General features: G+C 51.1%; 1 protein-coding gene across 4 annotated transcripts in view; it reads right to left on the bottom strand.

Annotated features, from left to right (window-relative positions):
- pde10a (phosphodiesterase 10A) overlaps nt 1-26,986 on the bottom strand; it is an 87,907-nt gene that overhangs the window by 10,989 nt on the left and 49,932 nt on the right. For 2 of the 4 annotated variants that reach the window (XM_029254097.1, XM_029254099.1), the window contains exons 2-13: nt 25,829-25,960; nt 14,419-14,447; nt 11,667-11,790; nt 10,129-10,178; nt 9,335-9,475; nt 8,366-8,521; nt 7,832-7,882; nt 5,164-5,222; nt 4,477-4,528; nt 2,088-2,230; nt 1,322-1,414; nt 367-553 (exon numbers count right to left, since the gene is read on the bottom strand). In XM_029254097.1, coding sequence (XP_029109930.1) covers nt 367-553; nt 1,322-1,414; nt 2,088-2,230; nt 4,477-4,528; nt 5,164-5,222; nt 7,832-7,882; nt 8,366-8,521; nt 9,335-9,475; nt 10,129-10,178; nt 11,667-11,790; nt 14,419-14,447; nt 25,829-25,960 — 1,217 coding nt within the window. The remainder of the gene's footprint in view (nt 1-366; nt 554-1,321; nt 1,415-2,087; nt 2,231-4,476; nt 4,529-5,163; nt 5,223-7,831; nt 7,883-8,365; nt 8,522-9,334; nt 9,476-10,128; nt 10,179-11,666; nt 11,791-14,418; nt 14,448-25,828; nt 25,961-26,986) is intronic. The other 2 variants (XM_029254098.1, XM_029254100.1) reach the window with 1 other exon arrangement.

Raw genomic sequence — 26,986 nt, 5'->3', positions numbered from 1 at the left:
TGAGGTCACTTTAGTGTACAAGGCGTTTGCTTTAGTCTGCAATTAGACAATAAAATCCAATCAAACTGGAAAAATTACCACCTAACTGCAAGAAGGCAACGCAAATGCCATTGTAATTCTGACTCAATGCAATTATCTTTATAATAGTCGTATTGTAGTCTGTGCTACAGTGCATGTTACATATAACATTCAGCCTGGTTTCATCTCTTGGCCTCATCTGACATTTCCATTCACGTAGACGGTTTGGCGTTGCTTAAGGCTAACCGTGTGTCGTCGTCACCGAATTACGGGAGGAAGCCACCGGACGCGCCCTTAAGCAACGCCGCACGCGGCACGCGTGTCAGGACGACGGCGGGTCACACTCACATTTGCACAGTGTAAGGCCAGAGCGCAGAAGACGGCAAACATTTTGAAGTTGTTCTCATCGGTTTTAGTGAAGGCACTTCCGCTCAGCTTGTTCACCATCTGTACGACGCCTATTACGGTCCCGCGGCTCACGATGGGCATGCATAGGATGTTCCGCGTGGTGTAGCCAGTGTACAGGTCAACTTCTCTGCAGAAGAACACAACAGACATGACAGCGCATCGCTGAGCTCCGGCTCATTTTTACATTCTTTTTCATCTCGGCCGAGAAAACGGTCGGCGTTCGGACGCGCCGGGGAAGCGTTCCGTAGAAGACTTGAACTCCGACCCTCGGAAGAGGGTTTTGTCTCGACGGTGGTGACAAATTCCATTTCGCCCTTGTGTTACCGCCCTACGTACAGCCCTTGTAGTTAGCGCAAGCAGGATTTCCCGTTTACGCGCGTCTCAAATTCAAGCGGTTCTCCAAGTGAATCCCACCTCCCTGCCGCCGTACACCGGTAATACGCGCATCAGTTGCTACAGAAAAAGAACAGCTGTGCAGCATTACAGTGAAATGTTACCGTTGCCAACTATCGGTATCTTGCAACCGTAGCAGACTAAGAGCAAATTATTCACCCTTTCGGAATCTGGGCGAAGACGCGCGATCCCGTGGCCTTTGACCAACCGGCATTAAGTTGACATGTCGTGCGCTGCCACCACAGCTCAAAATCAGTCCTCAAACCACTTCGTCTGCGTCGGCAGCATAGAAGGAGAAACGGGAAATGAAAAGCGATGGATTTCAGGCTAATTCGATGGCTGTAACTTCTCTTCCCTGCAATAAACGAGCTTCCAATAAGGGAAGGGTACAAACACAAGGTGAGCGGGGTGAGGTGCTGTGGATGTGCTCCCAACAAGTCCATGTGCATTAAAGCACAACGGTAATTCAACACTGGCAACACAAGAGAGATTTTTTTTTTACCTGTTGAAACGGGGGTCTGCATAGGCATCGGGAATATTGAGGACCTCTCCCGTTCTTGCTACCTGGCCTGCTATTCCTTTTTCTATTGAAAACCTGTGGAGACAGGACTACAGATTTGTGGAAAGTGGCTGGGGAGGAAAAGGACAACAACTGAAAGCCCATTAAAAGCCTGTTACAAGACAAGGAGGAGGAAAAGATCAAGGAAAAGACAAGTATTACTTGGTATTTATAGCTTATTGGGAAAAGCAATACTAAAATCCCTGGTTGGAGCTGATGGGTTCTTGGGAGTGAAATTTTTAACGCACAGTAAGACCTTTAATTTTTGGGTCTTAAACGAGTCGAAGGAACAAGTACAGAAGAAAGTCAAAGAACAAGCAAATGGACGCAACCAACGTGTCCGAGGCGCTCTGGGCCAGCCGGCTGATGAAACGCGGCAGGTGGAATCCGTGACGCAAAAGATGAGGAAGGTCAGATCTCGGTCCCGCCGAGCTCAACTACCACCCGACAAACGACAGCACAAACTCTCTCGTTCCAGATGCCGGGGATTCCGGCACTATCAAAGTGAAAAACGGACGCACGATCCACCTCGCTCCAAAAGCGAGTGAAAATATCATCCCCTAAGTCATATTCTTTTTTTTTTTTTAAATTTTAAAATTTTGTGGAAAATTACCTGCTCTACAAATTGCGGTAACGCGAACACAGTTCCGTCACACACGGAGCGCAAAGGCAATCGGACCGAAACGCGCAGGGCGGCACGGAAACTCACCTAATTTCTTTGGTTTTCCTGAAGACGGGTTTCCCCTCGTTCTCCTCGCCGATGTCAAACAGATCCGAATACAGCTCTTTGTTGTTGTGATCCACCTGGAAGAGGGCGCAGCGGTCTGCGTTCACCAGGTTCTTTGCATATATCTGTAATACAATCCAAGAGACACGGCAAACTGGTGGTAGCGGTCTACTGATGGAAAGGGTCTAATGGATGAACAGAGGATGAACAGAGCACCTTCGTAGCCACTTCAAACCGTGATACTTGCACCAGTCACAGAAACCTCATTCTACGCAATTCGTCCCCCGTGTCAGAGTCACGACGTCTCATTCACCCAGTGAGAATTTGCGTTCTTCAAGCCTTACGAATGACGGTAAATGGCACTCGTGAAGACAAGCGGACAAGAACAGGAAGGGGTCAAAGTCTAATGTGCATCTGTGACGCAGCTTTGGTGGCGACGGGATCTTCTCGGTGGACAAAAAGGCGAAGGAGACCAGAGGAATGGCTTTTTCCCGCCGAAAGTACCCCCCGTAGCTTCCTCGCCACTGCTTTTTCCTCTCATGCGCACAGGTCACTCGGATGATTAACCGCCGTACCTTTAGTTAAGTACCGAGTTCACGGCGCACGTAACGCGGAGCCGGTTTCGACACGAGGAGGCCGCATTTCCTCCGAGCGAAGCCGGCTTCGGAATCGACATCCCGCTCCTAACCCGTGATCCGCCGCTGCCCGGGGCCATTCGTTATCCTCAGGGTAATTCATTAGGCAGGCCTCATCGGCACGTGCTCGCAGAGGCGCAGCACCCGAGCACCGGGGGGGAAACTCGCACGGCAGAGTCTCGCGCGCCGGACCGACGCAAACGCGCCCGTTTCCGTCGGCGGCTCGTCTTCCTTCCCCGGACTTTTCCCTCGCCGTTCATCTCCCCACCGCTCGTTTTCCCCGGTTCGTGACTCTCGCCCTGACCCAAAGATAACTGTGCGCCCCTATAGCTCGCAACCTTCAGACTCTTCAGAGCTCTCTCCATACCACCTGCAACAGGGCCTCTCTGCGGCCTCCGCTCGTTCTCTGCGCCTCCCCTCTCCGGACGCAAGCAAGAACGTCGCTCCTTCTCTCTCCTCGCTCCCCGGCTGCGGAATAGTCTTCCTCGGACATCGGATCTACTCCCGACCGTCGGGCATCTCCGAGAGCCTTTGCACATATCCTTCTTCAAGATCTTCCCATGTAACGCACTGAGGATCTTTAGCCTTTACTGTATCGTCCAGCATGTCTGTCTTGCAGCACTCCTGTGACCGGTTCCTTGCCGTCAGTTTTGTTTATTCGTGTCGACAGGTTCATCTTCTGACAACTACAATGCTGCAGTCCATCTAATATCGTCATCATGAGGTCATTATCCTGAACTCTCAAAGGCACTTACGTATTGTAATAATCCTGACACTGCGTGTTGTCTCTAGTTCGCTCGGTGTGGCTCTAAGGGAAAATAAGTGGCGATGATTAAGTGCAGTGTAGTTAGAGACAAAAAAAAAAAAAAAAAAAAAAAAAAAAAAAAACATTAGGTGACGCCGATCCCATCGTCCTGAGACGACGACTGATAAGTTAGAGCCGTGAGACACGAACCCAGGACCCGACCCAGGAACCCAAAGGCGTCCGCAGCTTGACGCAAAGCTGCGACGCGAGGCGTCGACCGGCTCCCTGCAAACATTTACACGATGAATGTACTCGCCCTGGGTGCACATTCCGGGTGCACTCCAAACACCAGCGTCTCCTGGGACCGCGCGCATCCACTTAAGACTTCGCACGGCCGCCGTCGAGCCCGGCAACAAACGGCAGCGCGTAACCGGCGCATCGCCGGCACCGCGACGTCCTCGGGCGAAACGAGGACCCGGCGGCAGTAAAGATCGCTCGGCGACGGCTACGTCCTGCCGCTCGATGCCGCGCCCCCGATCTGTTAACAGCAGCTCCTCCGGTATCTTAGCGCGCGGTCGTCGCCCCTCTTCGGCGTCCATCTCCGTTCGTTCTCGCTTTCGTCTCCCCTGACCGCCGAGCCCTTCGTAGGGGACGGGTGTCGCCGAAATACGGCCGACGTCTGCGCGAAAGGAGGTCGGAGGGGCCCTTCGTTTCCGGTACCATCGCCGCTTCCGCAGAAGCGGATAACGTTTCCGTCCACGGGCAGGTACGCAGGAAGTTCGGCGGAGTTCGTTCGGATAAGCCGTCTTCTAGAACTCGTCGCATTTAAGCGGCGGTCAAGCGCGATTGATTAGGCAAACCGATCAATTCCCATCGTTACACAGCAGATGTTTTGACTTTTGACACATAGCGGGACGCAGATGTTGACGGATCCCAGTTTAATCGCCGCTTCAAAGTCGTCTCACTTGAAGAATTCGTATCGGTCACTTACCATAATATGTTCAAGTAGAGAATCTATTGCCACAATGTTATCAAAGTACGTTCTGGTGAAAGAAGGAGACATGCAGTTATGCCAAACACCGACATGATTCATTTCACAGGCAGCTTTCATTTTTACTTAATTTCCAAATTAAAAACAATAAAAAAAAACCAACACACAAGTGCCTTCTTATTACTGTTGTCGATATGCTCATTATTGTTACAGCTCACTGCCTAAACGCGGGTTTTCATTTTAACATCCCCACGAATGAGGGGGAGAACCTGGGAAAAGCAAGTACAGTTTAAAGTTGTCCGGTAAAAGCGAGACACCTAGAAGCTACAGAGGTGGGTAAACAGAGTGTTTTAAAAACCATCTCAAAAATATAATTGCGTGGCTTCCCACACGTGTGCAAAATGCCGCCATGTTCCACACCTGCACAGCCATGAATCATAATCAACTGGGTAAAATGAGTTTTTTTCCTTTAAGTTGCGCAAAAAATATCGTTGCCTGTATTAAAAAAAAATTAACGGTACTACATTTTTAATCATTTGCCAACTACTGTGTCAGGTGGATTGAAAGAGTTTCCCAACAATGTGTGTGAACTGCCTTAAATTTCAAGAAGTGCCGTTGTGTGCTTTAGAACCGAGACAACATTTGGGAGTGCACCAGCAATACAGAACCATACAGAATACTTCTTACTTTGACACGTCCAGAAGGAAGTCATTCAATTCCGTCTGTTTGGCTAGACCTCGGCAAACCTGCGGGGAAAAAGAGAGTTCCGGATGCACGGCTGGTCCTCACCCTCGGCAGCAACGCGCACCTACGTTTATTCATTTAGCCGACGCTTCTCTCCTAAGGGAATTACTACTACGAAACTATCCGCAATTATTTACCCATTTATACAGCTGGGTAATTCTACCAAAGTATTTTTAGGCTAAGTACCTTGCTCAAGGGTACAACAGCTGGAGGCGGGATCGGAACCGACAACCTTCGGATGCACGGGCAACGGCGCTAACCACTACGCCACCAGCTGCCCCCACGTGCACAGATTTCTCACTACGGTTGACCCTTGACTGCGCGGCTCCACATATGCACACATCTTTTTTTTTTTAATAAATACTTGAAGGAAAACTTTTTGGGGATTTGCAACAATTTAAAACAAGTCGCAGATGAACGGCGTAGCCTAGAAATATCAAAAAAATTAGGTGTCACGAATGCATAAAATATACGTGGATACTAGTCCGTTTTCTCATTTACTACCATAAAATATACACAAATCTATCAAAACTTACGTACACAAACCCTACATGGTGTCATTCGCAGTGGAGAGAAACGTAAAGATGCGGTATTACATCATAACTGCAGTACATACTGCACCACTGAAATAGTATAATTCATTGTTTACTACCATAAATTACACACTTCAGAAAAATAAAAAGATTCCCTAAAACTTCACACACAAAAGTAAAATGCAGACGATGCGCAGAAGCTACGAATCCAAAGAAAAGATTACGTCTAGTACGGTATGCAGTACGTCATAAATGCATACGATATTGGCATATTTGCTCTATTTTCTCATTAACTAACAAATATTACAGAGAGTTACGCACGGATCTGGCACCCCGACCCCCGCATTGTTCAAGGGACAACTAATTACGGGGACCGACGACAATCCAGCAACGGCAGTTTACGTCATCAACTCATTCCTTCGTACCTTTATTTATTTATTTATTTATTTTTTAAGCCACTTAGGCTGCACACATATGTATGCAAACGTTAACTTGAGTTCCTGTAGTTTCAAAGCTCAAGCAAATACCATCCTGGGTAGGATGGGTTTCCCAGGAATGGGGAAGATTAATTTAATTTAATTTGCCTCCCCCCAGCCACTTTCTCCCCTGCATGTCACTCATCCCTGAACACATGGTAAAATACTTCCTTTGTCAGCACTTAAATAACTATCACACTACATCACCTCTGTGGTCACTGCAATTGATTTGGAAATATTTCCTTCACTTGTCATTTTCTCCAGCTACTTTAAGAGAAACGTAATATCGACCGAAAAGCCATAAAGGGAAGGGTAGCCACAAATTAAATAAATAGTTTGTGGAAAGGGAAGGCTAATTAAATTTCATTAAACCATGTTAAATTTTCTGTTTAATTTCACTTAACGTTTATACTCAAAACTTTGTCATCGGAAAGGTTTTCTCGTTTTACGCTCTTCGTGCTTCTTCTTTTCCACTTCATGCATTGGCTCCGCTAATCGCTTTTATGAGGGTCACTTTTGGATAACTGTACGTTTAATCAAGCGGCTGTTTATCCGAGAGCTACAGTTAAAGTTTAAATTCCCAAAAATCCCATATACCACTTGAAAATTGTGTCTATTAAAGACATCTGGCTGTATTTTTTTTTTTTTCCCCCCTAAAAAATCTCAAAGTGGCGATGAGGACTCAACAATCAAATCTTAGGCTCCGCTTTCCGATGTCACATCTGGGCATCTTGTTCCGTTTTCCACACTTTATTTTGGCTAAGTCTGCTTTTATCATCCTACCCTTTTTGCGACCAGCTGGACCTTCCAAACTGTCGCGATAATCAAAGTAGTCAAAAGATTTCCATGAACCGGTTTTCAAAACCTCCCCCCCCCCTTTGAGTGCTCTGACACTGACTGGTAAACTTAGAATTTCACTCTGCAAATAGCACAGTATTTCACTTTGCTCCAGCTGCTCAGCGGTCTAAGTCGTCATTTCATAAAATAAAAATAAAAGAAAATAAAATTGATCCGAGAGGCAGACAAAGCGCAGGAAAGCAGCACGAGGCAGGTGCGCAAAATAGAGACGTCGCTCTATTTCCCCCGAGTCCTGGCTTAAGGAGGTTCGCGTTACTCTTCGGCCCCAGAGGGAGAGCTCTGCGCCGTGGCCTGACGCGCGCCGAAGGGCGAGCAGGGACGGCGCATCATTACCCTGTAAATTGCACCTCTGGAGGCACACTTGTCCACCGTAGCGGGGTTGTTACGAGCACGCCGACTAACGGATAAACCCTAACGCACCGCGGATTCGGGCTCAATCCGATCCGGAGAACATACGCCGCCCCGGTAACGCTTACGGAAAACACCGCATGTACCAGCCAAGTTACACACGCAGCGCTAAACACGCGTGTGCGTCCTGGCACAAATCGTACGTGTTCTTCCCCCCCCCGATTTGGGCCAGAAACTACAGGAAACGCGTATCGTTCCAGGAGACGGGAAAGGAAGAAACGCGGCGCACGGTACGAACTGACAACACCACCCCGGTAAAGATTAAAACTCCTCCTGCGAGATTTCCTTGCGATCGTCAGAAAAAGTGAAGCCCCGTGGTTTTTCGTCTCAAGTTACCTGCACCTGGTGAATGGCCACAGAAGCCCATGCTAGATTTGCCGTCGCCACCTAAGTGATGGAGGGGGAGAAAAAAAAAAGACACCTATTAGGGCAGTACGTCACATTCCGAGTGCAAGTGCAGCTTTTCAAAATACACATATTAAGAGTCGCTCATACTGATGTCTCCCACAAGTACCTGTGCTCCTCAGCTCCTCGCAACTCCTCTATCTTTCTTCATGCATCACCCTAATGAGGCCCTAACCATTCCTTTCAATGAAACATGAGACATCCCACCCCCACCCCCCCCCACGATACGCTGAACCTCCGGCATCCACGTGCTAGAGGCAGAGGACAGCGTACCATACGGCTCGATGCCGTAATCCTAACGTGGCCCGATCTAAGCGTCTCGGCCTGAACGTGCCATCATACTCCATGTTCTCGTTCGCCTCCGCCCCAGTCTGCTCCACGGCGTCAGCCCTCATCTCCCGTCTCAAGACTTCCAGCCCATCTCTACTTCTCCCCGCCCCCCCCACTGGTGCCCCAAGGCCTCACCTCCTGATGGCTCAGGTTGAAGGGCTCCTTCCCCCAATGCCGATGCAGCTCTAGGATGGCGATCAGGTCTCCGATGGCAGTAAGGATGGGTAAACACAGGACAGAGTGAACACCGATCCCTGAGTCCTGTCCTGTGCCGTGGGGGAACCGCTCATCCTACAAAGAGCGCAGGGTCAGACACCGTGACTGTCCACACGCTCTAGAAGCTAAGCGGCAGGAAATAAGTACCCACCGGAAAGCATCATTTGCTCGTGATCGCTCCTTCGGGCAGCGAAGAATAACAAAAGTTTCAGTCTGATGACTGTGACACAGAGGTGCGGAGGGTATAGCGAACACGGTAAAACGTGCTCGTTTGCCAAAGTGTGCCTGGAGCCGCTTACTTGAAACACGTAGCCAAAAAATTGCGTTTGGGTACAGGAGACAGTACATTAAGTGCATTACAGTGGAACATCTCCAAGGCGTTTGAGATTACTCTCTGGGCTATAGATGAGAGACAATGAGCTCAGCTGTAGCATGCAGCATATCCGCATCGATGCGAAATGCACGGTTACCGAACTGCGGGAGGTTAACGCGACCCGTCGGAACCTAAAAGCCGACGGGACAAACGTATCGGTCGCCGAAATTGCAGCGTCTCAAGATACTCGGATGCGGCGGGAGCCGCGGCGCCAAACAGAGGGGTCTTTTACTTGCAATAGCGTTTGCATTTGCTTCAGGCACAAAGCACAAGATACGCATCAGGTGGCAAGGATAAAAAAAAAAAAGCACAGCGAGCATTGCCGTGTACAACCTTTAGGGAACGGAACACGGACGTCGGTCGAGGCAAGCGGACAAGGGCCGAGCCAGCGTCCGCACGTGACGAGTTTCATCATCCGCGTGACGATCCGCATTATCGTCCTGCGAGGACGGAGCCGACGGGAGGTGCGAGAAGGGGTCGGCGGCGGGGGCGGGGGCTTCGGGATATCGTCTCACCCCCAGGATGTCCTCCACTAGCAGTGTTTTGCGCGTTTTGGCAACGTGAGCGGCGATCGTGGTCCCGAACGCGATGGGGCCGGAGGGAACGAGGCCCGGGAGTCCCTCCTTCGCTCCCGTCGGAGTGAACAAACACAGACTCTGAGAGGAACATAAAAAGACAACATTTCTAAGCGCCGCCGTTAAACGCCCTCCTCGTACATCTTCAAAATGGGCTTTCCAGAGAAGCAAACCCTACTTTTACTCTAGTCTGCGTGAGGCTGAGAATTCAAATGAGACAAAGGCAACTTTTACGGCTTGCTTTACAAAAGACCCGAGAGCAGTTACTGCTGACCTGGATGCCATTATAACGAGGGCTAAGAAAGCAGTAACGGCAAAAGAAGTCCGTTCCCACCCCCCCCCCATCTTTCGGGGCTCTGCGGTGCCAGGTGGGCCCGGAGCGGACCCCCCCCTCGGTACGACGGACGAGCGAAGCGAGCGCACGTTCGAAGGGAGACTAAGCGCACGCCGGATCTGCGTTCGGCCGTTACATCTCAAATCGCCGCTGTCGCCGAACAACAAGCGCTTCTTCCATCTCCCACTCCGAGATGATGAATATCTGCGGTAGAGCTATGATGCCGGGCAGCAGTAACCCGCCGAGGTCCATTGTAAACCTGGAAAAAGGGCAGACGCCCCATTTGCGCCAAGGATGTTTTTAAAAGCAAGGAACGCTGGAATGCGAAAGTTCAAACTTTCTTCTTTCTGTCACTAACTGTATCGAGCATGTTGCAAAAGCTACGATTCATTCCACTTACATTGTTGCATTCTCCCAGAAAGTACAGTGCAAAACTATCAGCTTTTGTGGCTGTAAAAAAAATAAAGAAAAAAATTAATCAATCATCAACCAACCAAGCACTTGGTTACAGCTTCTGCTTTTTTAGCATTTCTCATGACTGAATTCTGGTAGAGTTACTAGGAGCACAAGCCAAAATAAAAAAAAAAAAAAAAAATCTGTGGTTTCACTCTGTGGTGATTTTTTAAAACAAAAAAAAGAAAAACAAAAAAAAAAAAACAATGGGACCCCAAATATTTTCTTGCATATTGCATTATTTTCTTATTGCTAAATGAAAGCAAACTTTTTCTTCCCCCTTTCAATTTCATACAAGTAACACACAAATTCTGCCAATCAATGTCTTTTCCCCCACACTTTACATATTGTTACTCACATCAGGAGTCTTTTTTTTTTTTTTTTGCAGAAAACACATCGACGTACAGTCTCTCAATAAAGTAGATGCATGAAAATGTTCCCTTGGGTTTCTCCCCAAAAAAAAAAAAAAAAAAAAGGCAAAGGAACTGCATGGGGGGGGGGAATTAGACTAGAAGAGCAGGAAGGCAGAGGTGGATGGAGGGTTAGGGTTCCCACACAAGGAATACTAGACAACTAGAAGTTTGCCTAACAAGGTCAAGATGAAGGTGAGGACACAACTACTGACTTCTGTGCCATTTCTCCAGCGAGCGTCACTCCCGTCTCGCATGGAAATAATTATAATTGCAATAAAAATAAATTGGGACAGTTGGTAGCGTAGTGGTTAGAGCTGCTGCCTTTGGAGCCTAAATTGCTCCAGTAAAACTACCCAGCTGTATAAATGGGTAAGTAGTTGTAAATGCCTTACTGCTGTAAGTCACTTTGGAGAAAAGCATCAGCTAAATGAATAAAGGTAAATTCCGCAAACGAGGCACGAGCGGGACGAACGACACCGGCTCGTGACATTAGCCGCGTGTCGCAGTTTAATTTTATCCAAACTAAAGCTGCTCTTGCACACTAATTATGTCTATAGTCCGGCACTTTCGATTATACATTTAAACGCTCATCGCATCTTTTTCACAGTCCGCCACTAACAGACAAGGCCTTTAAGGCACCTCCGTATAAAGGCGTCTCATTCCGACGTTAGGCTGGAGCGAAGAACCCAAGAAAGCGGAGCGCTACACGTTTAGAGCCTGGCGGTCAGAGAGCACGGTTCTGATCCGGTCCCGTCTTCGATATTCCCGTCGAACCAAGTCCATGTAAAGGAGAGGCACCACATCGACCGTACTGCTTGTATAAAACACCCTTTTAAATATTCTCACTTCGACACCAGTGTCTTAAGGAGAAATATGGCAGCAAACTCTGGAGACATAATTGCACGACCGACCCACATAGGATAGTGCAGCAATCAATCGATCAATGAAGGGGATGGAACCTCTGGAACCTCTGGAACCCTTTCCCAGTTTTCCACCTTCTGCCGGACAGAGCCGAGCGAGGCAAGGGAAGAAAGAGGCAGGGTAGGGGGACCCGACGAAACCCAAGGTCTACCTGTCTTGATGATGTTGCACAACTCATAGAGCAGGAGCTTGTTGTCCCCTCCAGTGTCCAAGCGCTGCTCCATGTAGCTGTTGAGTTCGTACACCACTCCTTGCATGTTTGCGTCCTGGTACTGCTGGACACACGCCGGGGGGGAGAGAGGCAGAGACGGAAGACATGCAACTTGCTGGCGTCGACACCCTTCGCCACACGTGGCCCGCACGCCCTCGTCCTCGGGGGACCGTTGGACGGGTTCGTTCGGAGACGAACTTCAGGTCCCATGACAGCCTGACTGAACGCAAGTATTATCCCCCCGCTAGCGAACGTAACATTTGCTATTTTAAACATTTATTAAAGCGCCAAGAGACGTGATCCAGCTGAGTAACCGCTCTTGTTCCAAGCCTGCACCTCTGTCAACACGCTGTCAGATAGGATGCTCTGGGATATAAACAATAAGGCAGGCTGTCAGCAGGGGCCGGTTTCAGGACTAGAACCTCTTTCTCTCACACACACGCGCACACACACACACGTCTGCTCTCTCACTGGCCACTTTCCCAAAGCCACACGTTGAACGCTTCCTCCGGCACTTTTAAGGCCGCGTTCCCCCATTAGCTCTGCCTGCATCGCGGCCGTCGGCTTCGGCCGTTAAAGGGCCGCCGACCCCCGCCGCGTCCCTCGATCCGGTCAAATCGAGAGGCATTTCGTCACCCGCCCACCTCCCGCAATGAGAGGTCAGCGGGGGATGACAGCGGAGAGACACGCCGAGCGGCTCCACCCAGCCCCTTGGGGCACATTCCTTCCACATCCTGTTGTTCGCACGTACAGATGACGCACTAAGGTGCCCCCTTAAGGCCACGTTCCTCCTCCCTTATGTGTACGTGCACCGCCAGCGCGCTTCACGCTTACGGTAGAAACGCAGATGTCGTTTCCACCCGGCTTTCGCTCGAGGGATACGCGCTTTCGACTCGAACCCCTCTCCGAAGCCCCGCCGCACGCCGTCTCCGGTTCCCGGCGTTTCCAAGCTGTCGAGCGTCCGTGGGTTCGCCGCCGATACGAGGGTAGCCGCTAGCAGCCGGTACAACCTCGTTCCTCCGAAAGCTTGGAAAACCAACCTTTGTTTGGCGGAGGGGGAAGCGGTTAAGACTCGTTTCGGTAGCCTATCGAGACCGGAGAACCCGGGCTCAGGAACGGCACAGAACGCTCAACTTCCCAATTCAGCGGAGCAGCTGAAAGGATGACCCGACGCCCATGTTCTCGGACCAAACCCTAGTAGGACGAACTGCCCGCTCGCTGACCGACACGAGGCCGGACATCGCAACGGAAGACCGCTAGAGAGAGCTGGCCCCGGATTGAGAATCGCTACGAAAGAAGCAGAAGATCCTTCCTTAAAAGGAAGATCTGTGTGTCATTTGATACTCCTGTGGTCGTCCATCGGTTTTCTTTTTTGTGTTTTTTTTTTTAACTGACATAATTAGACATTCCTGGCTTGTATTTCCACAAAACAAATCCAAGCACATGGATCCAAGGTGCAGGAAGGAGAAAAAAAAAGAAAGAGTGGGGGGAAGAAAAAAAAAACTAAAACTTTGTGCCAGTGGCTATATGGCACTTGCCAAGTGACAATTATTGCTATAATTTTTTTTTTTTTTTTTTTTAAACCATAACTGTGTCCAGCCACCTACTGCAGGCCATTACTAGAAAGCAGAGCGGTCAGACCGATACCTACATTTTGTCTAACTTGTAGCGTCTGTCATTTCAGGGAGGGCAGCCGCGTCAGAAAGCACCGCGGGCATGTCGAGGGACGCTGGAATATCTCGAGCGCTGCACCTATATAGCGCCAACGTCTCCGTGACGTCTCCGACGCGCCCCGATTTTTGACAGCGTTCCATTACAGATTTGCTTTGTAAACGCAGAGCTGCCGTGACGCTCGGGCAGGTACGGCTCGGCGCGAGACGCTCGCCCGGCAACATCGACGCAAGCGACGCGACGTCGAACGCGCAAAATACGTCCTACGTTAAAGTACGGTTTTCGAAGGCGTCTCGACGTCAAACTTCCAAAAGGCCCGAACTCCCAAGTCGTCCGTTCCTTAGATTCCTCCCAATGGCCAGCGGCCGACGAACATCGCTAACTTGCTTCCGTGACGAACGAGCAACGGGAACCGAGAGCTCTGTCCTCCGGGTCGGCGCTCGCGCTCCTCATCTACGGCCAATCCGCACCCGAGCTCCCTTCTCCCGGGCTCATCGCTTCCGTCCGTTAAAAATCAACGGGAACTCGTTCGCCCCACGCCGCATCCAACGTTTCGCTTGAGGCTCAAATTGATACGTGGAGGAGCTCTTAACAAAAAGCGGTTGTTGACACGAGGGACCGGCAGCGCCGACCCTCCGCCGTCCCCGAGAGCCTCGGTTACGTCGAGCCTCGGGCGGACGGCGCGAGAACTCCGTCCCGTCGGCGTTTTCCCCTCCGCGTTTAACGGGCACCGTAAACGCTGACGTGGGGAAAAGCGGTGGAAGAACGCCGCGATGCGAAACGTTAGCTTGTATTCCAGGCGCATGATAGGAGAGAGTTCAGGTGACGGTTCTCCCTTTTCCATCACGGGCCGTACGAGAAGAGCGACGAGGTCTAGGGACACGTTAACCGTCGCTTTATTAAATCAAGAGCTATGCAAGATGTCATTGTGTGCCGGACACAAGTGTCACACACGTAGAGATTCTCCAACCGGACACACACACACACACACACACACACACACACAAGATGCCACACTTACCCTGCTGACTTCTTTAGCGGACAGGTCATCTGTCAGGAAACAATACACACTGTTACTACACACGGTGACACCGCAAGCCCCGGTGAAGCTTCTCTCTTACATTTTACTTTACATTTTACCACGTCTCTACTTTCCTTTGATTTTTATTCATTTTATTACAGTTTCTACGCGGCACTCCGATATTCCGCAAAATGTATTAAAGGGCCAAATCAAAACGATTCAACGGAATGACTATTACAAGCGAATAGTTACAAACTTTCTTGTCTTTACAAAGGCCTTTAAAGTCTTACACGAGTTGAGACAAACTTACACGGGACATGCAGCTGTTAACTGTTGGAAAAAAATTTATTGAAACACATTTACGGAACTGAAACAAAGTCAATACAACTAAGAGATGAGCCGTATAAAATTCCTGATACGTTTAAGCGTAGAAGCTTATGAAGAACGCTGTGCGAGAAAGCAATATAAAGTATTTATTTGGAAATTGCTCGGCGAGAAGAACATCCGCGCTCCGTGCCGGATGCGGCGAGGCGCTCGCGACACACAAGGTCCCGATGACACGAGCAAAGAAACACACGTTCACAAGGAAACATCTTGCATGGGTTCCCCCTCCACAGGGGAAAGCACAAGGTTATTATTATTATTATTATTATTCTGTTAATAATGGAGTGTGACTCGCACCGAGAAATGGTTTCTCATCCATAATGCAGCATCTAGACACAAGTTCGGTTTCAGCCGACGCGAACGCCGCCAAGAGCAGGGTAAACTCGACGCCGCGTACTTCCCCTCAATCGATGGCCTTAACGTGTCCCCAGCTGGAACCGTCCCGGAGAGCCGGGAGAGCGAAGATTCGCACCGCAGAGACGAGCGCAGAGGCCAAGCTCGACGGAGGGGGCGCGTTGTCTACTCCCGCGGCTTCTCGACGGTTCACGTTTCCAAGAACGTGTCCGACGCGCTTCTTTTCGTTTTCTTTTAAAACATCGAACGTGCAGACAAGTGCGCGCCCTTCGCCGCACATGTTCTATTTGGTTTAGATTAACAGAAGTATTTCACTTGAACCTTGAACGTGTTAGTTAAACGCTTGCCGGGGGGGGGCACATACCGCACATCAGGATCAATTCGGCCATAAAGCTGAGCGTAGACGCCGATGGCGCGCAGTTGCGCGATCTCTTTCGCGCGTTTCTTTACCGCCGCCCCCCAGCGAGCCTCTCGTGTCGCGCTGCGCAAACAAGCGAGCGGACGGCAGCGCGACCCGAAATCAAAACCGACGACGTGCGCCGAGGCCGACGCGAACGGGCCGCCTCGATACGTGGGAAAAGAAAACACGGCCGGCGCCGTTTGTTTGTTGCTTTATACATTCTTGCAGGATGCGTGGTTGGGTTCCAAACTTAGCCCAAGGAGCTATTTTAGCACGGAGCCAAAAAGTGGAGCGTGCGCGCGCGGGATGACGTCAATAAGGAGGCGCAACATGGAATGTGCCGGAGTCCAGATGTAGGCCTCTCCGGAGCATGACGCTCGCGTGAGAGAGAGAGAGAGAGATCCATCAGGCCTGACCTCCACCCCCCCCATTGCGAGATCAGCTGCGAAACACACGCCGCTGAGCCAAGACCCAGGTTTTGTGAAATGGATGCTGGGTGTGCAGCGAACACTGGAGTTATTCACACGACCTGCCTAGAAGACGAGTGACAAAAACAAGTATCTTTAAAACACGAATTAATCCCTCCGATACAACGTAACAAGTCAGTTCTCTGCGGCTCATCGCGGTTATCTACATTGGCTCGGTTTGGCCACGCGGTCGCCACGAAGCGCCAGAACCCCATACGCCGAGGGCGTCCGCACACGCCGTCCGTCTGCACCGGGACCCTGGGGTATCGTCTCGGCGGAGCGGTCCTCGCCATGAGACCCGTGCGCGGGGTGGAGTCGGGCGGGACCAACGGGGCCATGTGATGGGCCGCCCGCTCGCTTGCCACGGGCCCGGCCGGAAGAGCTGCGCTCCGTGCCCGCGCACAAGCGCGGCTTTGTGTCGCCGTGGACGCTGTCCAGGCGGTGCCGATAAACAGCATCAGCTGATCCGGGCCGGCATCAGATCTGCAAACGCGCTCTCCCCTATCTTGTCCCTCCCTCCACCCGCACGGCACTCGCCGGGCCGCCCCCAGGCACCAGCCCCCGCCCCTCCCGCTTCGACCATCACCTTGCACTCAGCCACGCCATCGTGCCGGAACTCGGGCCGGGTTTCGAAGCCGTCAAAGAAGCGGGCGAAAGGCACACGAGCCACCGCGGGCCGCAGCGTCGGCGCGACGCCTCCGCATCGATTCTGCTCTCGACCTCACCGGAGACGACCGCTCTTTCAAAACCGGCAGGAAACAGCAGCGTGCAAAATAAACAAACAGTCTCATCTCATCTTCATTTTAAAGCACAAAACACAACCCCATCTGTCACGTTCTCTTTAACGAAGAGAACATAAATGCAAAAGTACAACTCTTCTCGGCTCCGACGTGGCGGAATCCCTCTCCCGCTCAGAACTGCCGAATCCCTCTCAACTTCCAAAATGCGTCTCAAAACACTTCTTTCGGACCCACCTCTCTCCAGAATGCCAACACACTCAATGAATAAGCATTCAATTACCTGTCACAACTACTTTGTTTCCTATCAACTCTACAGCTGCAACTCACATAATGTCCACGTGTAAAATTTTAAATAAATAAATAATAATAAAAAAGGACCGACAGAAACCGACCGACCGTACCTCGACGCTCGCGTCGGCATCCGTCTCGCCGTCTGTTGGTGAAACGCACTTTAGTTTTATCCCAGTTGTATGTTGGAAGAAAAGAGCCAGATGAATGCAAGTTTAGAGCTCCAAGCCGAACGTTCCCGGACCGATCGCTACGTTTGGCAAGAGATGTGTCTGCAGTCGTCAATCGCACCATCGCGCCACCTGAGGTATTGCATCCACGTTGCAACGCCTTACTTACCGGTCACGTTTCACAAATAAAGAATAAAAAAAAATTAAGCGAATACGCTACACATGGTTGCCACCGCATCATTGTATAACCATGTTCGTATTTGGTATTTGTTGGCTGCTCGCTTGTGAACGAGAGGCTCTGTGCGGCTGGGGGTCTGGACCGGAGCGGTCGCCCCCCCACCCCTCACCCCTTCGACGGAGCTCGGCGTCTGTACCTGGCCGTCACGGCACGCCGCACAATGACCCACTTGTTCGGCAGAGGCGGCTCGAATTAGGGCGCAGCCGAGGGCGGCCGCAGCGAAGGCGAGACTCCCGGGATCAGCCGAGGAGAGGCGTGACGGGAGGGGACCTTCTCTCCTCCGCCCGGCTACATACGCCGACCAGGTCGGGGTCCCCCGGCGCGGGTCTCGGCTTTGTCGCACCGAACGGCCTACTCCTTGTTCGCGGTCCTTCCGCGCCATCGACCGCATTTTGTTTCCACCCGGTGGAATGCGGACCGATCGCATTTTTAAACTGAGCCGATACGTTTCTCTGCGCCACCCTAACATTTTGTATTACTACACACTATAATACACAGGACTTTTTTTTGATTTCAGCACTTTTACAATTAAACTAACTGGTCGAAATAGTACAAAGGCTAATTAAATCAAGTACTCGTTCAGGAGCTTAAAAGTACAATGAAACAACTCAAATTACTTGTCACTCGTGCCATTAGACACCAAGACCAGGGTCTCGGGAAAGATCATCCGAGCTGAATTATAACCAGTTAAGTAGGCGGCGAAGCAATACGAGGTAAGCAACAAAAAGAAAAAGGGGAAAAAAAAAAAAAAAAAAAAAACCCAGCAGCACCGCATGGTTTGTACTCAAACATGCAACACTGTTCGCAGCTCTCATGCTCGAGTTCTCACACACACTTTACAGCATTCATCGCCCACCACACATTCACCAACTGTGCAACTCCTGGTTCCGTGTGAAACAACGACGGTACGTTCTGCTCCGGCGCCGAATCTCACCACGTTTCACCGGCGACCGGCGTTCCGGACACCGAACGGGGCCGTTTCCCGGTTTGGAAACATCGCAGGGTCAACGTGGGGCGTTGGGCGGGTGAGCGCGTGCGAGGACAACGCGGCTTCAGAAAAACGTTTTAGGAGGGGGGCGCGAGCCGTGCGGCAGGGCGTCCGACCGGTCGCGGTGCCCGGCGGGGATTTATCGGCGCACTCCTTACCGTCGACAGCGCCGGGGGAGAGGGGGACGTGACGTCGACAGGGGCCCGGGGGTCCTCGTTAGATGCCACGCGGGGAGAGAAGCGGTGGAGACTGCGTGCGTGAGACGAGGACAGCTCACGGCGCTAGCAGTTCACCCCTCCGATTGTATGGAATAGGACTAAGGAGACACCTTGCTTACAAATTGTGCAGCTTTCACACCGATGCAACAAACTCTCCCCAAGTCTCGATCAACCGCTACACCCCAGCCGGGCCCCTTCGCTCGTCTACTTCTGCTCGCTTGGCGGTCCCGCGCACGAAAGGCAAAGCTCGGAGGTTCTCGGTTCCGGGTCCCTTGTGGCGGAACGACCTTCCCCCGTCACTCGGAACTGCGGAAGCTCTGTCTGTTTTCAAGAAGGGTCTGAAAACCCACCTTTTCCAGATCCACTTTGCCCAAGATCTCTTCAGATAGTCTATGGCGTAGCCGTTCGCGCATCGTAACTCCAGAAGCATCTCCAGATACAACCTTTATTCAGCCACTACTCTGTCATTGTACTTGCTTATTTGTGTATCTTATAATATTTAATAAAAAAAAATTGGTGTGTGTATCAGGATTTATCTGTGTCTTATGCACCTACTGCACGATGAACCTCGGTGCAACAAGCGGTAGGGAACAAACTAGGTTTGCTCAAGACTTTCAAGTCTGCAGCCATGTCTCCTTCTCTCAATGTAATGCATAAATTGTACTTTTGCCGAGATGTACGTCGCTTTGGACACAAGTGTCTGCTAAATGAATAAACGTAAATGTGAGTCGACCCAAACCGAGCTCAAAGACATCCGACGAGCCGATCAACTTCGCGTTGCGTTTTTCCTTTTCCGTTCGGACCCGGACGTTTAACGTCCGCACGACATTCCTCGCGGCTCGCTCCCCAGAGACGATCCTAGAAACCGCAGCGCGATGACAAACGAAGCTTAAAAAGTTGAGGCAGCTCCGCTGTCGTGCGCCGCGCATGGTTTCCATCAAAGTGACCCCAGTGTAAGCTCCAGGGGTTTCGCTTCCGAGAGGTAAGACACAAATGGAAACGGGACCCCTCCCTTCCCCGACACGCGAGCAAATCCCGATAAAAGGGACATCGCTCAACGGTCGGGCTACGCGGTCTTCCTTGTCGCACATTTCTTTCTTTCACGCTGAACCGGGCGCTCTGGAAACGAATTCGTTTTAGACGCCGACCCTGCTGGGAACGGCTGCTTCTCATAAACTGTCGCTACAAATGTGATATATTAACATTACAGGCAAGATAAAGCGCTTTGCGTTCCTCCCTGGAAAGTGCGAAAGGGTTTCCGGCCCCTGCTAAAGAGCCTTGGCTGGGGGTGGGGGTGGGGTGGGGGGGTCGTCTCCATCTCCACGCTTATTATTCAAAAGCTGACAGGTCCAGGATGATTCCTTCCTTTCGCGAGACCGTTCGGCTCACCTTCGGGACTCCGGCTGAACGCGAAGGAGGGCCGACGTCTCTCCTAAAGACGCGTCGCGGGAGCCGGCCGACCGGGAGGCACGCGGGAGTCGGAACGCGCGGTCTTTGCGCTCGCCTCCTCCTCCTTTACGCTGCCGGAACAAGGCGCTTCTTCGCTCCAACGCTATAGAGTCTCAACGGATGGAACCGAAGGGAATTTTCCATTCGGGGAAGACGACATTCTCCCCGAAGAAACGCTTCCGTTCAGGTCAAGAAGCAGCACGAAGGCCCACAACAAGAACCGATTCAAGTTTTCCATACAGTAACTGTACAGTAAAAAAAAATTACCCTTAATGCTGCGATAGCATTGTAAGCATTAACAATATTAATCCCTCCGCCGATTAATTTTCTGCTCATCCACTCGACTGTTGCGGTGCGATTTTATTCATTTTTAAAGCACAATAAAATGCAGACTTTTATTAGATTCCCCAAAAAAAAAGCAGACCATCGCCCCAGTACGCCACCAGGAAACATCTGAATGCGATACACACAGTTATACAGTTATGTAATGTGTGAGTGGTGCTTCGGGGGGGGGGCTTGTACAGTACGTGTCACAGTGATGACAGAGCACATTCATCACAGGGACAACGAAAAAGCGTAAGCATACAAACACACTCAGTGGCACAGTGTGTATGTGGGGGGGGGGGGCTTGTTAACAGCATACGAATACAGGCTCACAAAATTCAAAGGTCACGACATTTTGGGTGTTTATTCCCAGGGGTCGAATATATTACATATATTTTGCATGACCCCTAAATATCTTTATATTTCTCAGAAACGCAAACAACACGAACCTATGAAATGTGTGTTTCAAGCTCCCCTGAAGGACACAAGTTCATAGAAGGCTGCAGCTCATATCACCTTTAAAACACACAAATACTTCAAATAAATTAAAAAAAACACGAGGAACACAGATGATGCCAAGTATTCCTGTTTTTATAAGAACGGTGCAAATAAATACAATAGGGGAAACGAGGAGAAGTGACAGGATTGCCGTAACCCAAGCACGATGATGCCCGTGTGGTGAGCAAACCACAAGAAAATATTTTGCAAATAAAAACGGGAAAAACCTCTAGGGTTAAAAAAAAAAAAAAAAACCAGGGTATTTAACGAATTAGGGCAGTGCAGAGTGACAGTACTTCCACGTGCCATTCTCCGTACTGTAGGAGATGACGGCCAGCATGGCAGCACCGTAGTATCGCCAGGGTGCCGAAGGCACCTGCAGCCACGGTTTACAGGTGAAATTTGGTCATCAGCACCACATTAAATCAGTGCACATCTTTGTGCATTTATTACCGGCAAGCGTAACCCCACACACACACACTTGTGCTCGCAGCAGGAGATGCACTGTAATGTTGCAGTGGTGCTGGTCCTGCTGGCCCGAATTATAAGAGAAGCCTCGATAAAAGTGACAGAGAGAGAGCAGAGAGAGAAAGAGAGAGAGAGAGAGCGCGCGCCGTATGACCCCGAGGGGCAGCACGCATAGATTTAAGTGCCACAGGAAAAGGGTTTTAAGAGACGTGCCCGTTATGACGCAAAATGAGTCCCGGAGAGAGAGATCTCTGGCATCTCAAGAGGCCCGCTGTCCCAATTACACGTTTCAAGATCGGCGGGGCGGCCTCACAGTAACGTTCACCTTGGCGCTCCGCTTAACGCGCGGCGGCTGCACCGACGCGCCGGAGGCCCGCGTACAGGGGACGCGGACACGCCGAGGGCCAGAGGGGCCCTTGGAGTCGGGAGAGGTAAATATTGAGGGCAACGGAGACCCGCACGGGGGAAATATTGACACGATGAGGCTCTTGGACGTCAGCGGCGAGGAGGGGACAGAAAAAACGAGGCCCGTGGGGCGCAAACCGCGGTGCGAGATGGCGCTGCGGCGCCGGGCGGAAAAAACAGCGGCATCTTCGAAACGCACGGCGTCTCCAAACCGCCGCCTGCTGCTCGTCCCGTGCTTCGTCCCTCTCGTACTCTCCCTCGAGCAGAACAGAAGCCCCCCACCCCCGAAGGCCACCCAGCGAACCCGTACGTAGACGGCCGTTCCTTCGAGAGCTGAACCCTCCCAACTGCGTTCTCCTTTCCCGTTGACTCGCTTTTTTTCCCCCACAAGAGCTGGACGGAGCTTAACAATTGCCCCTTATACAATAGTGTGAGAGAGAGAGAGAGAGAGAGAGAGAGAGAGAATCTCGTCAGCCTTCCAGAAGCTGCTGCCAGTCTGTTAACCCATGTGCCGGAATTTAAAACAGCCGACTTTACAGCCGCGAGAGAAACACGAGCCCACGCTGCTCTCGCCATTGTTCGCAACCGACAGACGAGCTCCGGATACCGACCTCGCGGTTCCACCGCGGAGAAACGCTCCCCGCTCGGCTTTCGGCTCCGTTTCAAGCATCGCGACATCAGGGCTTCTGACACTTCGGGCCTGGCATTAGTTTTATTTCCCCTACAAAGACGCACGGATGCGCGCAGCTGTTACGCCGCCTCGGTCGAGCCGCTCTCGGACGCAATACGCGCGAGTCGGTGCTTTTCCCTCAACTTCGTACCCGCTTTGCTGCCGGCGCCGGTTCTACGGCTTCAGATTAAGTAGGGGCGGATGCTGCCGAGTCCGGTTCCGCTCACAGGTACCACTTCGCGTGCTTTCCGTGGCGAAGCAAGGTACGGAAGGTATTCGCCACGCGAAGATGAGGAAAACACCTCAACTCCACGCTCGCTGTGCTAGATGCAAACCTGCAGCCAAATGAGCGGGTCTGACGCCGAGAGGCACGTACGTGAAACCGACACCAACGCGCGAGAGAGATGCCGGATTGTGCCGCATTTCCTAAAACCGAGGACGGAAACCGGTTGCGGTGGAATCGCGGAGGAAAGCGCAGTGATGCGAGCAGCTTCGAAAACTGCTGCCGCCTCGCCGTGACCCCGCTTGACGCCACCCAGCAGGCTGTTGCTGCGTTCAAGTAAAGCGCTTTGCGTACTAATGGACCCTTTCGGTCACAAGTCCCCAAAGTCGGGCGTTCGCAGAGCTGACCGGGCGCCGACGAGCGCGGTCGCTTCTCTATTCGTACGGAAGGAGACGCGACACGGGCCACGCGGGCCGAGAGGAGAGAGGAGGCTCCCGCGCCGCCTGCGGATCTACCTCTTTGGATCCACGCGACAGAGAGCGTACGCGCCACAGCTACGTCACGCAGGGAGCACGACGACGAACGAGGCAGGAAAACCAAAAGCAAATCGCCGACGCCACGCTCCAATACCAATAAATCCCGTTCAGAACTTCCGAGCGCAAGAAGGCAGAGACGGGCGGACGGGTTCCGCGACGAACGGACCCTTTCCGTCGGGTCGAGTCGACGACGGCCCCGGGAAGAAACTCGACAACCAGCAGAACCACGCGGAAACCATCTCCATCCAGCCCCCCCCCCCCCCCAGCCATTCACAACTTCGCCCCAAGACAACCCCCCAACCCCCCCGAGCGGGTCCGCCGAGGTCGGCGCTGACGTCAGAGGCCCGAGCTCAGCTGCGCTCCCTTAATGGAATCCAGAGGGGGGGGTTCCCGGCGGAGCGGGCCGCGCGGGACCGGACGTCCTACCGCAGCGAACGCGGAGGCTCCGTGGCTCCGGAGTCGGCCCCGTTGCCGCGGCCTCCTGCGGACCGCCGCCCTCGCGTTCATCTAGTCCGGTAGACGAGAAAGTAGGCGGAAGGAGTGCGGGGGGGAATATTCAGATTTCCAGATATTTATAATCCTCACACTGCGTAGCGCATTATAGCTTATTGTTTATTTAAATGCATCTCGTGTTTTGTTTGAAATGTTCCTTTTCAGAGGCCTGAACTGTATTAGCTACTGGAACGAGGATGCAATTTTACATTTTAAAAAATACAGCTGATATTACATGTCACGTTTGGTGGTGGTTGGGGGGGGGGGGGGGGTTAACAGTACAATAACAGTTTAATAATATGAATATGTAACACATTTTGAGTAAGCTACTCAAGAAGGAATCGTTTTCAAAAAGCAACAAAGAACGCAAATGAAACAATATTCAAAAACTAAATGTATACAAAACTAATAGTTGTACATTTTATAAATTTCATAATTTTCTTTGTGTGTGGAATAATAATAAATATTTTAAAAGGGCAACACTGATGTAACGGACACACAAACGGAGCGAATGAAATAAAATGTCCAGAATCAGCTAAACTACATGTCTCCCCCCCCACGTTTTAACACGAATGGGTGTTTTCGGGAGGCCAGCACCACATTCCTATAAAGACGGAAGCCTCTGCCAAATTGTCGCCCATTTCTACGTCCAGCCGCACGGCCGCGTCGGCATTTCCTCGGGAATCGCTTCTTGGTACCTTTCATCCGTGCGAAGAGGTCCGCCGCGGACCGGGGCACGTCCGGCGAAAAGCGCACGGAGCGGCTCCGAGCGCAAACGATGGACGACGCTCCAACGGCTCCGAGCCGCAGCAACGCCTGCCGATGACCGACCGCTCCTCGACTTGACACACGAGTGCGATATTATTACTTAAAAACAAAAGTCATTTTAGCAGAGCTGTCCGTACGATGTATTCCGGTCAATTAGTAACCGGGAGCAGAAACGACAAATTAAATGAGTATTTGAGAAAGCTAATTAATTATACAAATTGTCTGTCTGAGGACATAAATAGAGCCCGAGCAGCTAGCGTATAAGCAGCCTCATGTAAGAGATCCAGAAGGGGCAAATGTGGAAATTTTGCTGACTGATTACATTTTAAACATCTTTCCCCCCCCCAAATTACAGTAAATGGCGTTTCGTCAACTGTATAGGCGCAGTGTTAAAACGTTTAAGAAGCGTAGATCAGGCTCCCCCCTTCGCTCCCCGCCACTTCACGGCGAGTTTGCGACCGGCACCGTAACGGAGAGGTGCGCCAGGAGGAAACTTGCGAGACGGAGCAGGAGCTGCCGCTCACACACGTACAGAACCCGTTAGCGTGTTCATCGCCACCGCGGCGAGCCCGCTTGCGTTTCCCTATCGTAATTCGGCCTGGACGGGGAGGACCGCGTTTCGGCGGCACCTTCTCTGCGCTCGTTATCGCGAAACTGCTTTAACTTCTCTTCCCTGGTGCTCAAGAGCTTCCGCTTACATCTCGCCGGTTCTCGGTGCCGCTTCCTATCCGATAACTTCACGTCGCCTAGGATTTTTTCCGCTTCTCGTCTTCGTTTGTAGCGATTTTCCTTTGCTTAACCGTGTCGGTTGCGTGTAGCCGGGTCCCGGGCTCATCTCGTTTTTGCTACGGGACATCATCTCACCCAGGAATGGGACCAAATGAACATCGTGCTGTAACCCTGCTAATGTCGGCTTTGCAGAAACCCAGCGCTACAGGTCACTCGCTGCGTGGAGCCATTGGCTGAACGGTAATTTCACCGCCATTAAAAGCGTCGTCACCGCGGTGAACCTGTATTCCATCGTCTTGGTTACGACGATTAGCGGCTTAGGAAAGAGCACTTGGAGAATGCATCCTTTTCGATGTCTAGCGCAAACATTTTCTGTAATCCCACAACTGCCCACGAACAAAATGTTGCCCGTGGCTCTAAAAATGAAAGGCGAACACTCACGGTATAACGTGACCTGGTTCGAGATGAACAGCACTCCTACAGAGCACTTCATGAGGTGAAGCGATACCAGGGTACGAATCGCGCCGCAAGTGGACTTAAGGCCCGAGTCCAGAGCGAGCGCTGAGCTTACGATGAGAAGAGTTTAAGAAAGCTTCCGTACCTCCCATCCGGCTGCTGTTCTTTCTCTTCAGCCATCGGTCGACGGTCTCGACGCTCACGCTCTCGGACACAAACTCATCCAGCATCTGGGGGTGGAGAGAAAGGTAGGCCTTCACTTTTTCGTCCGTCAGACCTGAAAAAGCCAAGAGCGGTGAAAAAAAAATTAGTCAAAGTGGCTTTATTGTCAATTCAACCATAGACAGCTGGTACAGTATAGAGTAAAACGACACAGGGTTCCTCCAGGATCATGGTGCTACACGGAAACAACTCAGAGCTACCTACACAATAAACATTATACATAAACAAATTTAAAACAATAAATATACAACTGCTGTAAATGTTTTAGCAGCAATTTAAGAAAGAAGAGTGCCAAAAAGTTGGGAGAGGAGAGACGAGACCAAGAGGAGGGGACAGAAGACCAAGAGGAGGAACCCTTCAACTTTGCGTGCCACAACCCAGAAGAGCCCCTTATTCGGTGACGTGACGACTAAATTCCTCCATAGTTCTTTGCAGAGGAAACAAGACTGATTACAAGCAGACTGAAAACAAATCACATTCATGCACTTGCATACTAATAGAAAGTGAAGAAAGGTGGAATATTGTACTTCCTTCAATCACGTTAGATCCTAAAAGCAAGAACTTCACTATAAGCCGCTGATTTTCTAAAATGGGACGGACAGCACTTTATATGCACGTAAAGAAAAGTTGAAAACATTTGAGCAGAGAGAAAAGAGAGGCTTATTTTTCCTCTGCTTAACAACAAAATTTTATGAACCGTTAAAGACTATCTTACGTTATCTTCTCTTTTAATAGACGCTGATTAAGAAAGCCGGCAGACCGATGGATAATTTTTCAAATTTTTACCAAAATGTTCAGCGTGATGCGCAGCAGAAGCGTTTGCACTAATGAGGGCTGTCAATCTAAGTCATTCTGCTCCCTCCAGCGATGATATTCCTAAATACCTACTTTTCAGGACGCCAGTCTGTTGTCACTACTCCGCTGTCCGCTCCACCGCCGCGAACGTGCAGATCTTTTCCTTTGTCGTGGGGGCGGGCGATGGGAACTCGGGCACGTCTATATTTACGCCAACGAGAATAGGACCGCCGGCCCTCCGGAGGCGAACCTTTGCGTCCACCAAAAAACCCAAAGCGAACGCGCA

Source organism: Scleropages formosus, chromosome 8, assembly GCF_900964775.1.
Source record: "Scleropages formosus chromosome 8, fSclFor1.1, whole genome shotgun sequence".
In the NCBI taxonomy this organism is placed as follows: Eukaryota; Metazoa; Chordata; class Actinopteri; order Osteoglossiformes; family Osteoglossidae; genus Scleropages; species Scleropages formosus.
This window is presented reverse-complemented; position numbering and strand designations above follow the sequence as displayed.